The sequence below is a fragment of the Notamacropus eugenii genome, chromosome 2 (genome assembly GCF_028372415.1).
Source record: "Notamacropus eugenii isolate mMacEug1 chromosome 2, mMacEug1.pri_v2, whole genome shotgun sequence".
Lineage (NCBI taxonomy): Eukaryota > Metazoa > Chordata > Mammalia > Diprotodontia > Macropodidae > Notamacropus > Notamacropus eugenii.
Genome location: NC_092873.1, coordinates 352,204,499 through 352,221,788, shown reverse-complemented (window position 1 = coordinate 352,221,788; position 17,290 = coordinate 352,204,499). Strand labels below are relative to the sequence as shown.

Below are 17,290 nucleotides of genomic sequence, written 5' to 3'. Positions count from 1 at the left end.
CACTTTTTATATTCTACTGGCAGAACAGTTCAGTGTTTATCTCTCCCTCTCCCAGGCTCCCAGAATTTATGATCTGGCCTCCTTTCAATGATTAACAGCCTATAGGCACAGAAGATACTGTTCCATGACTGGAGGGCAAAAAGAAATATTTCCTGGGCCTGTGTGACCCAGAGGTTGGGAACACCCTTGGGCCTGGACAGAATCTGCACAGAATCACAGGGAGCAGTTGGCTTCTGGTGAGGTGGGGTAGAAAAGGAAACATTTAGCTTACCTTTTGCTGCCAGCGTTGCCATCCCGTACAAAATTAGAACTGTGTTTATTGATAGAATAGTTAGTCAGGTGCATGCATATATTATCCTAGAAAGACAATGAGTTCAGAAAGTCAGAGAGAAAAATTCGATATGCTTTAATCCCATTTAGTAATCATTTATCATTATTATTATGGATTGTCATATTTTATAGCCCCTGCTATGTGCCACACACTGGACTCTAGAGGGGTTGAGATACAAAAATGGAAGCAGTCTCTACCTTGGATGAACTTACATTTTTCAGGGTGTGGGAGGGAAATTTTAAAAATATAAAATATATGTTGAAAGGAAATACAAATTTGGGAGGAGGTGGGGAGAATGGTGTATTGACCATCAGAAGGAAAGGGCATTTGAGTCGCTTTTGGAGGCAGCTGGGAATGCCAACACGCAGAAAGAAGTGAGGAAAGAGCACTGCGAGCACTGGGCACAAAAGAACGGAGTCAGGAGATGGAATGGAGACTCTAGAAGGGACGACTGTACAATTCAGCTAGAAATAGAGGTCATAATCAGACTAGGAAGGTCCCTAGGTGGTCAACAGAAGCAGCTGGATTTATGCTAGAGGAAACAGAAGGACCCTGAAATATGCTGAAAGGCATGACAATGGCACGGTTATCACCAGGCCTTAAAAATATCCATTTGCTATGTGGAGCATGAATTGGAGAAGAAATATAGAGGGAAATCCAATAGGTTATTATATAATGCATGGTATGTTGCACACATTTTCAGACTTTTTCAATGTGTTAATCAGTTTTCTTGATTTTTTCTCCTGCTTTCTTCTTTAAAAACATATTTTTTTGTTGTTACATGGGATGACTCTCTAGGTGGGGAGTGAAATTGGGGAAAATTTTGATGATGTAAACAAAACAAAAGATACCATTTTTTTTTTTTTAAGAGAAAGGTATAGTAATACTGCTGGGGAGAGGTGCTGAGGCTCTGATTTAGGGTGGTAACTATGTGTGTGGAGATGTGTGGTAGAATCAGTAAGATTTGGCAACTGATGGGAGGTGAGAGTGACAAGCGAAGGACAACTCCAAAGTTGCATACCCGAGTATCTGAAAGAAAAGGTGGTACCTTTAATAGACCTCACAAAGTTAGGAAGAGGAATGGGGTTAGAAGGAAAGATAATGAGTTCCACTTTAGACATAAGGCGCTTGAAATGGTTATGGAATAGCCAGGAGGCAACTGGTGACACAGGATGAAGCCTGAGAGAGAGGTCAGGGCTTTTCATGTAGATGTGGGAGACCCTAGGGAAGAGAGGAGAGTGGAGAGGAAGGGAGGAGAGGGGAGGGGAAAGGAAGGGAGATGAGGGGAGAGAAGGGAGAGGAAGGGAGGGGAAGGGAGAGGAAGGGAGGGGAAGAGAAGGGGGGAAGGGAGCAGAGGAGAGAGAAGAGGGTTCAGTATAGAGCACTAGAAGGTACATTTACACATAGGAGTCAAGATATGGATGTTGATTCAGAAAAGGAGATTGAGAAAGAGTAGTCAGACAAGTAGGAGAAAAACCAGGAGAGAGCAGTATCAGGAAAACCCAGGAAAAATAAAGGAGGAGGAAAGATGTGATAGTGTCAAATGATGTCAAGGTCAGGAAGGATCAGGACTGAGAAAAAACGTTGTAATTTAGCAGTGAGGAGATCATTGGCAACCTTGAAGACAATTTTGGTTGAGTGGTAGGGTCAGAAGCCAGATTATAGTGTGAGGAAATGGAATCAAGCAGTGCCAATAATCCTTTGTACGCATTTGGTTATGAAAGAGAAGAGAGCTATAATGTGGCAGCATAGGGTAATATTGTATAATGGTTAGGACCTAGAGTCAAGAAGGTATGAGTTCAAATGCTGACTACCTCAGACTCTTTGCAGCTGTGGAACCCTGAACAAGTTCCTTAACTGCTCTAGGTCTCAGTTTCCCTATCTGTAAAATTGAGGGGCTTGGAGATCCTCTAAGGTCCCTTTTGACTCTAAATCTATGATCCCTGGATGACAGTTTGAGGGAACCACAGGAAATTAGCTTCTGTCTTTTCATTTCACTTTTTCTTTTAGCTCTCAGTGATTAAAGAGAGATATAAAGGAAGGGGGAAGACTTGTATATTTAATTGGAGAAATTAAGAAAATCAAAGAAAAGTAAAAGTTTGGAGTTTTGTTTTTTTTTTTAAATGAAATGACATAGCTTTATATCTTACTGAAATGAAGTGGGATGGGCACTCTGGAATCCTAAGAGTGGAAGGGAAGGCCTCGTGCACCCCCTTGCCTCCAGGATGGCCTCTATCCAAAGGCTGTATGGGGCTGCCCACCCCTGGGATGGACTCAGTCTGGGGCTGTATTCTGGAAACTTTAGGGTGGTAACTATGTGTGTGGAGATGTGTGGTAGAATCAGTAAGATTTGGCAACTGATGGGAGGTGAGAGTGACAAGCGAAGGAAAGACAGATTTTAATTGGGTCATCTTTCAATGGATTAACATCCCCTGCCCTGCATTTTAGCATATGCCTGAAATGAACAGTTGGACCGGATGCAAAATGTCCTTACTCACCAAGTTATCTGAACAGGGATTAGAATAAGATGTGGTGGCAAACCGAGCCAGGCCTTCCTTGTACACAAAGATCCTGAGGGGATCACAGGAGGTCACTAACACATAAATCCGAAGGTCGAACTTGAAGCCATCAATGATAAAAGGCTGAAAGAGAGAAGGAAATGTAAACCATACACCATGACCTGGGACAAGCTGCCATTCTGCCTTCCTCTTGAGCCCATTCTCAGGGATGGACCAGGTCTGGTGGATGGCAGAGCACCAATGCTTTGCTCCTAACTTCTTGGGTGAGCCTAGACAAGGCACTTAAGTTCAATGTTTGTCAGGGTATCTGTCTGTTAAATAGTGTGCCTAACCCACCTCACAAAGATGTCTGAGACTATGATGAGCAAAGGAGACCTCAGGGGAAAATATCTATGTACAGATGCAAGGTGCCATCACTCCTATAGCACTATTTCCCTCTGGAACGTTACTGTAAAAAGATGTGAAGGGAAGAAAAACTGTCTGATTCTTTAACCCAGGAGTTCTACTGCAAGAATTATATCCCAGTAAAATATCTGAAGATAAAAATGATCATGGCAGCATTATCTGGAGATAACAAAAAGCTAGAGACAGATAATATGCACAAAGGCAGACCTGAGTTCAAATCTTTCCTCTGATGCTTGACAGCTGTCACTTAACCTCAAATCACTTAACCTCAAAAAAAATTTTAAAAAACCACTTAACCCCTTTAGGTCTCAGTGTCCTCATCTGTAGAATGAGAAGGTTAGACTAGATGGCCTCTCAAGTGTCTTCTAGCTATAAATCTATGATATCTCATAATTGGGAAACGAACAAATTAGGACATATAAATATAATGGCATATAACTGCACTATAAAAATGACAAATACGAAAAAAATCAGAAATGTGGGAAGGCAACTTTGTATAAAGTGAAGACAGCAGAGATGAAGGAGTAATAGGCAAAATGGATACAACAATGCAAATGAGATCAGCATGGAGAATCAGCACAACTCTCAGTCTGAACGAAGGAAACTGACAAAATTAAAGTCTAGGTTCCTCACAATCCTCCTTTGTATCCTGATGCTTTGGACTTAAATCCCAGATCTATCTCTTGCTTACAATCTGACTGTGGTCAGATTTACTTTACATCTGTGAGCCTCGATATCCCAATCTGTAAAATGAGGGGGTTGTACAACATGGCCCTTTCATGTCCAGTTCTGTATCTAGGATCCTATAATCTAGTGCCTGCAGGGGCAGCTCGGTGGTGTCATATTGTACAGAACACTGGGCCTGGAATCAGGAGGGCCTGAGTTCAAGTGTGACCTCTTATAGATTTACTGTGTGACCCTTGGGAAGTCACTTCACCCTGTTTGCCTCAGTTCATTATCTGTAAAAAATGATCTGGAGAAAGAAATGGCAAACCACATCAAGAAAACTCCACATGGGGTCACAAAGAATCTGACTCAACTGAAAATGACTGAGCATTATCTATTCTGTTAACAACTGATAAAACTGCTCTTCGGATAACGTACTTTGTAAGAGGGAGTGTTTAGGTGTACGCTAGGAAATGTCTAGCGTGCCAAAACAAAATGTATTGATAATTTCCTTTTTAAAAAAAGAAAAAAATGTCCACTGGCCATTCATATTGAGAGAAATACAATTATCCCACTCCTATGTGAGTTTATGCCACTCTCAGATCTGTGAATTGGGAAGCTAGTTATTCTTCAACGGGATTCTCATCCTCAGGCTGACATGAGACAAGAGATTTACTGAGGAAAAAAAATCCTCTTACCAGCGGCTAATGACTCAGTGAGACTGAAGATTGGATCCAGCTAAGACATTAATTTCTGTAGCCCTGGATAAAGTACTTAACCTTCTTGGGCCTCAGTTTCCTAGGTAGTAAAATTGGAGGATGGGACTCAAAGGCCTCCACAGTCCCTCCCAACTCTCAATATTTGATCCTCTGAACTGTCTCTTTTGCCCCAGTTTGTCAGTGTGGGATACCTCGGTCTGACAGGGAGTGCTGTGAGATTCCAGGTTCTGACTCCGGCACACATGAGCACCCTTGGTTCACTGAACACAAGGATGCCCCTAAAGCAGGCTCTTGGCCTTCTTCCACATACTGCACAGCGCAACTCAAACAAAAAGGATGCAACAAGTGATAAATAACCACGGTTTGTTGTTTGTTTGTTTTTTAATTACCTTTGAAATATAGAGCTGGCAGATCATATCTTCTCCTGGCTTGATATCTCTCACAGATCGTGTAACAAATATACCTCTCCCTTGGCAGCCAGAGTCCGGCTTACAGATAAAGGTCTTAAATTTTTTTGACCTGCTATAGTTCTGCAAATCGCCCCAACTACCAGCGTGAGTGGAGAGGAAATAGGAAAGAAGTATATTAGCTGGTGAGACAGCTCAAAGTAAGGCTAACTCTTTAAAAACCAAACATATAAAAACTGTGGAAGGCAATGGCTTTGATAAGATAATAATAATCATATAATAAGATGATCACTAACATTTAGAGTTCACAGAATGTTTAAATTTGTCCCCTTCTCTTAAGTACGCAGGAAAGGCTCCTGGGTTTGGCTTTTATTAAGCACTTACTGGGCACTAGGTGGCGCCATAGTGCACAGAGTGCCAGGCCTGGAGTCAGGAAGACTCATCTGACCTCAATTACTAGCTGTGTGACCCTGGGCAACACTGTTTCTCTTGATTGGCGTTTGCATAACACCATTTCTAAAGCCTTTTCCAGCTCTAAATCTAGGACCCCATAATTCAATGCCCATGGGGACACTAGGTGGATAGAGCACTGGTTCTGGAATCAGGAGGATCTGAGTTCAAATCTTGCCTCAGATGGTACTAGCTGTGTAACCCTATTGGTCTCAGTTTCCTCATCTGTAAAATGAGCTGGAGAAGGAAATGGCAAACCACTCCATTATCTTTGCCAAGAAAAGCCCAAATGGGGTCATGAAGAGTGGGACATGATTGAAAATGACTTAACAACAACTTGAACTAAACAGGCTTCTTGTTTCTCACACACGGCATTCCATCTCCAGTGTCCGCCTTTGTACTGGCTCTGTCTTCTTGTCTCTGCCTCTGGGAATCCTGGGTTTCCTTTAACACTCAACCTTCAAGAGGCCTTTTCTAGTCCCTCCAGAGGCTGGTGCCTCCCCCATCAAGATTACCTTGTCTCTGTGTTGCATGTAGCTATATTCATGCAAGTCGCCTCCACCGTTAGAATATAAGCCCTCGGAGGGCAGGGAGTGATTCCTTTTGTCCCCATAGCCTAGCAGAGTGCCTGTACCCAGTAGGTACATAAGAAACATCTGCTAACTGACTCGATGACTGACTGATAAAAGAGAAAGAAAAGTTGGGAAGACTGAAGTAGGGAACATAGACACTTACTCTGCTGGAAGACACCACGTTTTAGGGAAAAAATGGAATTCTTTAGGGAAAAGCTTTATCATACGACTCATATTCCTGGCCAGCAGGTCCTTTCGGCAGATTTCACTCATTCCAGGGAAGTGGTTGATCTTCTGCAAAGAAAGCTAGAAGGCATGAGCTCCAACCTCAACTCCAAGGAGAAAATGAAAACACCCACACACAAGGAACCAATTTTCTCACTGTGCATGGGAGCTTGGGGCCAGACGTCCTCTGCTCCCCAGAGCAGATGCTTCCCCTACGTTGGGGACTGATTCAGACTCTAGTACCTGGTAACTCTTCATTTCCATTACTCGATCTAGGGAAACTGAGAAGTCTGTCCAATAAAGGGTCCAGTCATCATGGTCTCCTCCCTCCCGTAAGCCATAAAGTCTGGCTGCCCGACGAACTGCATTAGAGATACAGAAAGAAGAGCACATCAAACCATGAACTAGAAGAGAAGATTTACCTTGTGTCAGGTAAGCTGGGCACTGTCTGCTCTTTATTTCTTTTCTTATTTTTAGGCAATCGGGGTTAAGTGACTGGTCCAGGATCATACTGCTAGTGTCTGAGACCAGATTTGAACTCAGCTCCTCCTGACTCCAGGGCCAGAGCTCTATTCACTGCACCATCTATCTATCCCTTCTGCTCTCTATTTTTTACAGCCACCCTCTCTCCCCTTGCCCAAGAAGGACCCTATCACTGATGGCAAATGGGATGGGTACAATTCTATTGAAGAACACAGCATGTTTGGCTTATCTGTGGCAAACTTCACCCTAAATTCATGGCTTATTTTTGTTACAGAGAACAAACTGAACTATTTCCAAACACTGTTTACTGAACACTTAGAGAACACAAATTAATTGTGGTACAATGGAATGAGTCCTGGACTTGGTGTCAAGGGGACTTGGGTTCTAATCTTGACTCTGCCACAAAGTATATGCAGGACTCTGGACAAATCATTTACTATCTTTGTGCCTCAGTTTCTTCACCTGTAAAATAAAGGGTTTGGACTAGATGATCTCTAAGTCCCTTCTGAATTGAGATTTAGGATGCTAAGCCTGAGTAAAACTTAATTAGAACAGCAAAATGTCTGGGGAAAAAAAGATTACCCTATACTTTACTACAGAATATTGTTAATTTTCAGATAGTCCACTGTTTTCAAATTAGCTGTACGTGCTACTCATCTGGAGGGTATGATAAAAATGCAGAGGGAAAACCCGTTGAACAAGACATGCAAGGGTGACAGATGCCTCCCCGATAGCCTTCATGGTTGTGAACTCACACCACATATGCCTCAAAGCTGCTGTCCATACAGCTGACATGACAGCTAGAGGTATAAAGTATGTGGAAGGTGTGTATTTTTGGCTTCCCTTGTTGGAAATCAGGCATCTTGGGAGACTAGTTCCCTAGATATTTAGCTCAGACTATGAGATGGAAAGCAGCTAGATTGTGCAATGCATAGAGAGTTCAAATCCAATCTCAGACGCTCACTAGCATTATGGGCAAGTCACTTAACTGTTTGCCTCAATTTCCTCATCTGTAAAATGAACTGGAGAAGGAAATGGCAAAATGCTCCAGTGTCTTGGCCAAGAAAACCCCATATGGGGTCACCAAGAATCGGACACAACTGAAAAATGACTGAAATTGAATGAGAAGGGAAATACAAAATTTGGAATTACTTTCTTGTATCCTTAAGGATGCATAAAAATGCAATCTGGCCCTTCCAAGGAATCCAGTGGCTCACCAACCAAACTTGGTTCCCCAAACACAAAATGCTCACCACTCTCATATCGGCAACTGGATAGATTGATCACCAATCATCTGGAAAAGAGAAAAAAGAAAGCAGCAAGACAGAGACAGAGAAACCGAAAAGGACCACGGGATGGCAAGACCCACAAATCAGTGAGCTATATCATAAAATATTCCATCCATGGTTGGGAGGGAGGGGGTCCTTAAAATATGAGTTGTCAGGGCAACTTAATCCCTAACTTTACTAAAACTAGTTTCCCCAGTTCCCACTGCAGGATATTTCACAGATCAAGAGGGAGTGTAGCTGTTATGAGAATGTGTACCATTAAATGTAGAAGTGTCTGATCCATTATTGGAAATTTATGTTTTGCCTATGGCAAATTGTATCTCCATTACCAGTATGTTATTTCTCTTATATCTATAGGAAGGTAGGAGCTAGAATTATAGGTCTTTTAAAAAATGCAATTGTTTCCCTTTTTGCTCCATGTCCCCAAAGGAAGGAGGTGAGTCAGAAAGAGTCCAAGCTCAGAGAAAGGACAGCTCCTTTGCCAAATGGAGAAGGAGACACAGGAGAGCCAGAGTCAGATTCAGCAACTCAGATCTTCAGAGAACACCTTTCTTGTTTTGCTCAAAGTGGTTGGAATTCCCAGGACAATAGACAGCATTTATTTGCAAGAAATTACAAAAGAAAAAAAATCACATTCTAACAGTGAACAGAAAGGTTGTAAGGTTAGCAATGGTTTAGATTACGTACATCAGAGTTGCTCTTAGAGAACCAGATTAAAATGGGAAATATTTAGCAAATATATAGAAATACCAAAGAATGTCGATAATGTTAATATGTGTTTTTCTATATCAATATGTCTCTACAGGGATCCTGTTTGATGGGTGCTGTTTCTATTTGAGTTTGATCCCACTTCTTGCCTTCATTAAAGCAGATAATTTTATATTGGCATAAAAGTCACAGTTGTCTCCCAATAATCCCCTCTTTCTGCATCCTCCTTCTTTATAACAGGCAGCTCTCCATGGTGCCCATGTACTTTTCTGAGGCTCTTGTCTCCATGGTCTACCCTCCCCTCTCCCACTTCCCATCCTCCATTTCTAACCTCCTTCTCTTCTTCTTCTTGTTATGACGCTGAGAACACTTCTGCAAGGATACCACGGGATCTTTCTCGACAAAAGCCAAGGTAACATGCCTTCTTGCTTCCCCCTCTACCGAGATGTCCTCCCTTTCATCTGACTCTCCCAGTTCCACTTCTTCCAAGGCCAGGAATTGCGGCATCTCTGGGGATGGAGTTCTGGGAAAATAACAAGAGTAGGACCACTGGAAGGGTGGAGAGCAGTTGCATGAACCCACCTCCAGGGGGACCCCCTTCCTTGTTCATTTAGATGGCAAGAGCATTCCCCCACCACAAGAGCAAGGGGTTAATGTGACAAAATCTCCAACCCACTCTGCTGGTGCATGTTCAAGGTGGGGACTGATTCCTCCTTCTGCTGCTAACTATATAACCTTAGAGAGTCAGCCAACCAACCCCAGGCCTGGCTTCTCTCTCCTGTGACTGTAGAGTAGGCTGAAACTTTCCAATGCATAGTGGCAACCGGTAAACAAGCTCTCCCTAACAAGCACAGATGGTGCCAGGCTGGATACTACAATTCAAGAGGCAAGCCCTGGGCCTTATTAGGGGAGGGAGTTATTCCCAGAGGATACAATTAGGTGCTCTGAGGAAATCTGTTAACTTTTTAAAGCCCCAAAGAGACCACTAAGAGAGTAAGTAGGGTGCTGGCTTGAAAGTTAAGGCAACCTATTGGCATGAAGCCTACCCCAAAAGAATTTATGATAAAATTATACATTCACTCTTGTTCCATTCACCTCTAAGACTCTTGGCATATCTCCCTATACTTTGCTCTAGAGTCCCTGTGGTAGAATTTAGAACTCAAAATTTGAAGAAAAAAAAAAAAAAGAATGTTGACATTGTTTTTACATATAATTGGGAAAAAATTAAATATTAAATGACAGAGTCCCTGTGGTGAGTCAAGATGATTTTCTGACAGTCTCCTGCTACTAGGCCTTGGTCTTCCTGCTCTCAAGTTTTTGGACAGATTGTCCAAACCTCCCACCAAATACCCAAATCTCCCCCTCCCTCCCCTCCCTAACACACATTGCTTTTATCACAGTTCTGAACCTGATCCAAATAGCTTTCCCGGATTAGCTCCATCTATTCCCTAAAAATCCAACACAATCTCCAACCTTTGTCTCTGAGATAACTTAGAAAATATTTATTATGAATTTCAGTGGGTTTGCCTTGTGTTTTCAATTATATATAAGCTCTTTGAAGGAGGGTCTGCATCTGTTCTTCGAACACATCCCAAGTAGAGCATGTAAGTTACTCAATAATACTTATACCCTCTGTCTTCTCTGAGTCCTGCTCTAGGCTTTGTACATTATTAAGCCCAGAGACAGGCTGAAAATCCAAGTTCCTTCACCAATCTTTTTTCTAACTGCTCCCTCGCCATTCTCCTTACCTCTCTCCTCAAACTCTTTAGCTCCAATATGATCCCTCCCCAACCCCGCTCCCCAGCATCCATGTATACCCTGGACCCTAGTACCATTTACCCCACTGTATACTTACCCCCTCTCCTCTTCTTCTAGGATGGACTCTCTCAAATTGATGATGGGGGCCCCTTTTACATTCCCTTCCCTGCTCACACACCTGCATTGGCAGATTTTATTAATAATCCTTTACATTTGTGTAGTGTTTTATGACCATTTTCATATATATCATCTATCTTACTTGATAAATTAATTCAATGAACATTTATTTATTAACCACTTCTTACATACTAAGCAAAATGCAAGATCAGATATTTAGAGCTGGAAGGGGCCACAGGGGTCATGTAATCCAACCCTCTCATTTTTTTACAGATGGAGAAACTGAGGCCCAGGGACCTTAAATGATTTGACCAAGGTCACACAGGCAGTGAATGGCAGACCCAGGATTTGAACCTTGGGCTGTGGATTCCAGGTCCAGCACACTGATTCTCAAAGTCTCATGAAATTTCATTTTGTCTAACAGCTTTCTCATAATAACCCTGTGATAGAAAGCAGGAATGAATGAAGCCAGATTGGATTTTTCCCTAGAAGACAAAGCTGTTACATATGAGGACTGGTACCTGCACCAAAAACAGCTTGGATGGTCTTATCTGTTCCAATAGAAAAGCAACTTGAGTCAATAAATTGACAGATGAAACCTAAATCGTACAGGCCATAGGACCATGTGATCCTATGATCACAGATTTAGAAGTGGAAAATTTCCCTATTCCTATCCCCTCATTTTGCAGATATGGAAACTCAGGTCCAAGAGCTTCTGATAAATTCTGAGTCACATTCAAAAAGAAGTGAAGGATAAGAAATCTTTACCTTGCCTTACTCTCTTGTAAGGATACCTTGAGTTCCATTCTCAGCGCAAGGAGCTAGTGTTTACCAAGCCCTCAAGGAGAGGCTCTGTTTACTTAAAGGTTAATGCTAACCTGAGGTAAGGAAACGGACCCTTAGGCCAGCCTCTTCCATCTGGAATAGGTTCTGTTCTCTCTCCCTCTCTAGTCCTTGCCCAAGGGGACACATGTCAAGAGAAAAGAAAAATAAAGTCAAGTCTCCATCACCTTTAACTTTCTTTTCTCTATCTCTCTACTATCCTCTTCTATTATTTCCTTCTGTTTTATTTTTTTCCCTCCCATTCTTGCCAGTATTGCTGGCATTTCTTTGGCTTCCATAGACACATACAATTCAGCCTTAGTGATGGCACTCTTGACTAAACATTCAGCTAGAAGCCACCTTAGACTTAAAGAAGGATCATCTAGCCCAACTTCTGAATGAGATTAAAAGAGAATTTTCTTCCCTCCTTTCAATTCAACAAGAATTCATTTAACATCTACTACTCTCCTGGCCCTGTGATTCAAAGACACAAATGAGGCTGAACAAAGATGCGGTCCTACCTCTTCTTATCTAACAAAACAAGTGACCTTGGTCCTGCCCACGAGATTCATAGATTTAGAACTGGGAGTAACCTGGGAAATCATCTAGTACATACCACCCTCCCATTTTATAAATGAGGAAGCAGGCCCAATAGTGAGGAAGTTGTCCAAGATCACATAGCTAGTAAGAACCAAGACCCAAGTGAGGATTGTCTGACTCAGTCCATTGCTCTTTGGACTCTGACCTCCAGTCTCCCTGCCTGCCTGAAATTAAGATGTCTGATTCATTCATTCTTCGGACAAACATTTATTAAGAGTCTACTAGGTGCAATGAAATGATTAATAAGGGCTTTCAAGTTATTGGGAGAGACAGGCACCACCACTAAATATAATACAAATTAGAATTTATGAGCAGAGGGGGAAAAAAGTGTTTATTGCCTCCTTCCCCCCTACTATTAACATCAGGCCCATCCCTAAGGAGGTATCCTCCTAAAGAGGAGATCCCACTATATCCCGCTCCCTCCCATCATCACCACCACCACCACGTACATTTTTATTCAGGTAGAATCTGGTCCAAAAGAGTAGCCTTGATGGAGAAAAGAGGAGACCTCACAAGAGGGCAACATGATCAGGGGAACGGGTGGTATATGAGAAAGAAGGATACTGTTGCCAGGCAGTCAGGTGAAGACATGTCCTGTAACTATTTTAATAGCCTCCTACATGGTCTCTCTCTTCTCCACTTCCCATACCACCATCTGTTGCCAAACTGATATTTTTAAAGCAGCAGGTCTGAGCATGTCTTTCCCACCCCCACTTAAAAAAGTTTCAGTGGTTCCCTACTGCCAAACAAACCTACTTGCTCATACCACAACATTCCATCTCTCCACTCAGGAGTGCCCACAAGGCTGAAACTCTCTCCCTTCTCCTCCTCCCTGACCAAATCTCTAATTTCCTCCAAAGTTTAGCTCAAGAGCCACCTACTTAAAACAAAGGGCCTTTCCCAATTCCCACCCCCTACTCCCACCCAGTCCTCTGTGCTCCTTTGCTCACTGAAATTACTTTGTATACATTTTGCACATATATGCATGAATATACTTCATATACATTATCTGTGTCCATGTTATGGAGTTCCCAGTGAGAGCAGACTGTTTAATTTTTGTCTTTGTATCTATACCCAGTATCTGGCATTGGGATTAGAACTTAATAAATGCTTGTTGAATTGAATTAGATGAATGGATTTGATTATATCACTGCCTCTCCTACAAAATCTTCAGTGGCTACCCATTGTCTTAGTAGGGGAAAAACCAATTCCTTAGCCTAACTGAAAATCAAGGTCCTCAATTATGTGGCTCTGACCTACTACTCTCAGCTTACTTCCCTCTGCTCCTCTTTCGGTACTCTCATTCAACCCAAATGGACCACTCTCTGTGGCTGCATCTTATTCTGATTTCTCCTGCCTCTTTGCATTTGCATGCACTGCTCATGTGCCTTAAACAGAACCACCACATCACCTGGTAAATTCTATTCTTCCATGAATCAGGTGTCGCCTACTTCATGGAGTTTTCTCTGATATCCCATCTAGAAGTTCCCAAGCAAGCAACATGGTACAATGGAAAAAACACTGACTACAGAGTCACAGAATGAGGTTCAAATCCAGCCTCTGACATTTATAACCTGTCTGGCCATGAGTAAATCAACTAATCTCCCAGGGCCTTGGTTTCCTCTTATCTAAAGAGACAGAGTTGGCCTAAATGGCCTCTAGGGACATTTTCAGTTATAGACCAAGGATCCTCCCCAAATCTTGTCTTTCCTATGGATATTATAGTTACTTAACTTCCCCTTCCCCCTTTCCTCTGCTGGGTTTGAAGCAGTTTGAGCCCAAAGATTGCAATGTTTTGTTTTTTTCATACAGCTAAACTCCCTGCACATGGCAGCTATAAAACGAAATGTTTCAACAATGAATCATGTGCTGATTACTTGTAGAAAATATGACTAGCAGTTAATGTGGCTATCCTGTGTGTTTTGTGGAAGCAATCTCATTTCCTCAGATTATTATAGCACCTTAGATCCATAAAAAAAAAATCACTGCAACATCATAGGATCTAAGGAACTGAAAGAGGCCTTAAAGGATATCTAATCTAACCCCTTCATTTTTCAAATGAGGAAAGTGAGGTCCAGAGAGGTAGAAAAACACCCTCCCAAGGTCAGGTAAGCAGTAAGTGGCAAAGTCATAATTTGAACCCAGGGCTTCCCATTCCAAATCCAATGATCATTCCATTGTACTACATGACATCAACACTCTTATGGAAATGAGAGGAGTGAAGTTCACCCTGGGGGAGGGGAGAGTTTTGGGTTTTTTTAACATTAAATACAGCTATTTTATATATGTCACACTGTGGGGAAATACAGGAGTAGAAAGCATGTTGTACCTTGTAATTATAAGATTTGGAGGCAGAAGGGACACTAAGGGATCATTCAGTCCAACCTCTCATTATACTGAAAAGGAAACTGAGGCCCAGAGAAAGGAAGTGATTTTCTCAACTTCACAAAGGTAGCAATGGCTAGCATTTATGTATCCCTATTTGCAAAATACTTTACATATTATCTCATCTGAGTTCACTACAATCTGGTGAGAGAGGTACTATTATCCTAATTTTACAAACCAGGAAACTGAGGCAGACAGTAGTTAAACGTGACTTGCCCGGAGTCACACAGCTAATAAGTATCTGAATCATAAGTTGAACTGGAATCTTCCAAAGAAGAACCAGGATTTCTACCTGGGTTTTCTCCCTAGAAACACCTGCTCAGTTCCAATCCAATTGTGGCTTCTAGTCTCTAGCTCCTTGGAGCCCACAGCAGGGACCAACATGCTCCTTGCCATCTCTGGGTTCCTTTGATCTTTCCTGGTGATGGATATGAAGCATTAATAAGAGTATAACCAGGATCCAGAGTGTAGCACATAGCCTTATGGGAAATGTAGTCCAATGTGGTCCAAAGGGATATCCTATCTCTTGTAGCTTTGGACTCAAATTCCCATAAGCCTATGCTGCCACACTCTGGAGACGAGTTGCAAGATTAATGAAAAAGGAAAAGCAACCGCTGATAGGTGTGTCACCAATGGTAACCATAGTAACCAAACCGAGATATTCCACTTGTTTTGGTAACTCAAGGAATGTTTGGCTAGCTTCCCAAGAGTCAATCTTATTCACCCGGGACAAATAACAAAAGCAACCTGAATGATTTCCTTCATTTTAGCATGGTGCTGATAATGAGACTACAGTCACTGACTTATTCTTTCTAAAAGACTTAAGTTTTGCTCTCCCCCATGGCCATGGGCTAACAAGCTCTAAAATCCTGACCAACTATCCTGAAAATGCACCCCCAAAGGGATATAGATGGCTCTGGGGCTGTCCTTCACTGTCACTTGAAGAACAACCTAAAAGCAAATCCCAGTGACTGTGACTTATTTCCATTTCCAAAAGAAGGGGAAATTAAATCTTTGCACACACTATATATGTTGGGGAGGAGGAGGCCCAACTAAGTGGAAAATATTTAGCGTTTTCCAAATGAATATGGATGTCCTATAAACAGAAAGGGTTTCAATTTCTTGGTGGTTCAAAGAGGGAATTTTACTGGAGGAAGCTGATTAAATGTCAAGATGCCAAAATTAGGCAATTAGCCTTATCAGACAGCTGGGCAGCATTGTAAAAAGAGCGTACTATGCCATCCTCAATATGACTGATTGACTTAAGAGTCAGGAAGGTCTGAGTTCAAATCCTGCTTCAAGGCATTAGCTGTGTGACCAAAACCTGTCTGCCTCAGTTTTCTCATCTGTAAAATAGGAATGATAATAGTACCTACACACAGGGTTGGTTGTGAGGATCCAATGAGAGTCTCTCTACAGTGCTTTGCCAACCTTATAGTGCTATATAAATGCTATTATTATTATAATTCCCATTTCCTCTTCCTTCTCACCTCCAAAGCAGGCTTTTCTTTTCTTTCAGGCTGCAGGCATAAATCAATGTCTGCTTATGTCTGTTTCTCTCTCTTTCATCAGCTCAGATTGGAAATTTCTTTGTGTCTCATATTTTAGTTCTTATTCCCAATTCTTCCCTCTCCACCTTGAAGCCTCTTAACATGGGAGGTCCCTCTGACACCCTTCCCTCCAACAACACACACTTTGGAAATCAATACAGCAGTAAACATTTATTAACCTATTGCTTGCCAGGCACTATGCTAGGCAATAGGGATTACACAGACAACATTAAGAGTCCCAGCCCTCAAGATTACATTCTAAGGAGGGAGACAACCTCTGAAATGCAGAGGTAAGTTAAGCTGGGGGGCTGGGGAGGGAGCATTAACTGGGGGACCAGATGGGCCTCCTGCAAAAAGTGGCATTTGAGCTTAAGCCTGAAAGAAACCAAAGACTCCAAGAGGTAGAGAGAAGAAGGCTGTGTATCCCAGTCAGTCATAGGCAGGAATTGAAGGTCTTGTGTGCAGAACAGCAAGATGATGACATTACGGTGGAGTGACTGGAGGGTACTAACGTGTAATAAGGCTGAAAAAAGGCCTTTGTCAATCCATACTGTTGGACTCAAGGCCTTTGTTGTTGTTCAGTCGTGTCTGATTCTTTGTGACTCCATTTGGAGTTTTCTTGGCAAAGAGACTGGAGTGGTTTGCCATTTCCTTTCTCCAGCTTATTTTTACAGACAAGGAAATTGAGGTAAAGAGGGTTAAGTGACTTGCCCAGGGTCACACAGCTAGAAAAGTGTCCGAGGTCACATTTGAACTCAGGTCTTCCTGACTCAAGGCCCCAGTGCTCTATCTACTCTGTCGCCAAAGTGTCCCTGGGAAAAAAAAAAGTCTTACTGGAAAGCACATGGGGGCCTGTGAAATCAGAATTTAACTTCAAGTTTGTTAGACACTAAATTGTCTTTTCTACGCCAGTTTCTTCGCTTAAAGACAAAAATTAAGCAGAGCAACTATAAAAGCTTTAACCTTAATCTGTCTCTTATTACAAGGTTATCAAAAGGACTGATGAGGTCCCAATTGGAAAGTGCTTGAAGTTTTTTTTAAAAGCAGATGCAATGACACACAAAAGATGCCAGAGGACGAAGATGAACCTCACACCTGGGAGTTTGTAACTCCTTGGGTTCTATTTCTGGCCCTTTCACTAGTTCAGCAGGAGGCCTGGAACAATCCTCTGTAAAATTGGAAACCAGCAACACGGGGAGGATTAAGTAATTGCTTAAGTGCTTTGCCAATATAAAGTGCTTATTAATAATACTGCCACCCACCAAGAGCAATAATAACACTGCT

The 17,290-nt window shown here is 42.2% G+C and overlaps 1 protein-coding gene across 3 annotated transcripts in view; it reads right to left on the bottom strand.

The window, feature by feature from the left end:
* TTLL6 (tubulin tyrosine ligase like 6) overlaps positions 1 to 17,290 on the bottom strand; it is a 57,837-nt gene that overhangs the window by 26,354 nt on the left and 14,193 nt on the right. The window contains exons 2-10 of one of the 3 annotated variants that reach the window (XM_072646146.1): positions 11,528 to 11,602; positions 10,630 to 10,710; positions 9,107 to 9,297; positions 8,031 to 8,069; positions 6,538 to 6,656; positions 6,233 to 6,363; positions 5,030 to 5,186; positions 2,830 to 2,973; positions 272 to 357 (exon numbers count right to left, since the gene is read on the bottom strand). In XM_072646146.1, coding sequence (XP_072502247.1) covers positions 272 to 357; positions 2,830 to 2,973; positions 5,030 to 5,186; positions 6,233 to 6,363; positions 6,538 to 6,656; positions 8,031 to 8,069; positions 9,107 to 9,297; positions 10,630 to 10,710; positions 11,528 to 11,602 — 1,023 coding nt within the window. Of the gene's footprint in view, positions 1 to 271; positions 358 to 2,829; positions 2,974 to 5,029; positions 5,187 to 6,232; positions 6,364 to 6,537; positions 6,657 to 8,030; positions 8,072 to 9,105; positions 9,298 to 10,629; positions 10,711 to 11,527; positions 11,603 to 17,290 lie in introns of those variants that run through there. The other 2 variants (XM_072646148.1, XM_072646147.1) reach the window with 2 other exon arrangements.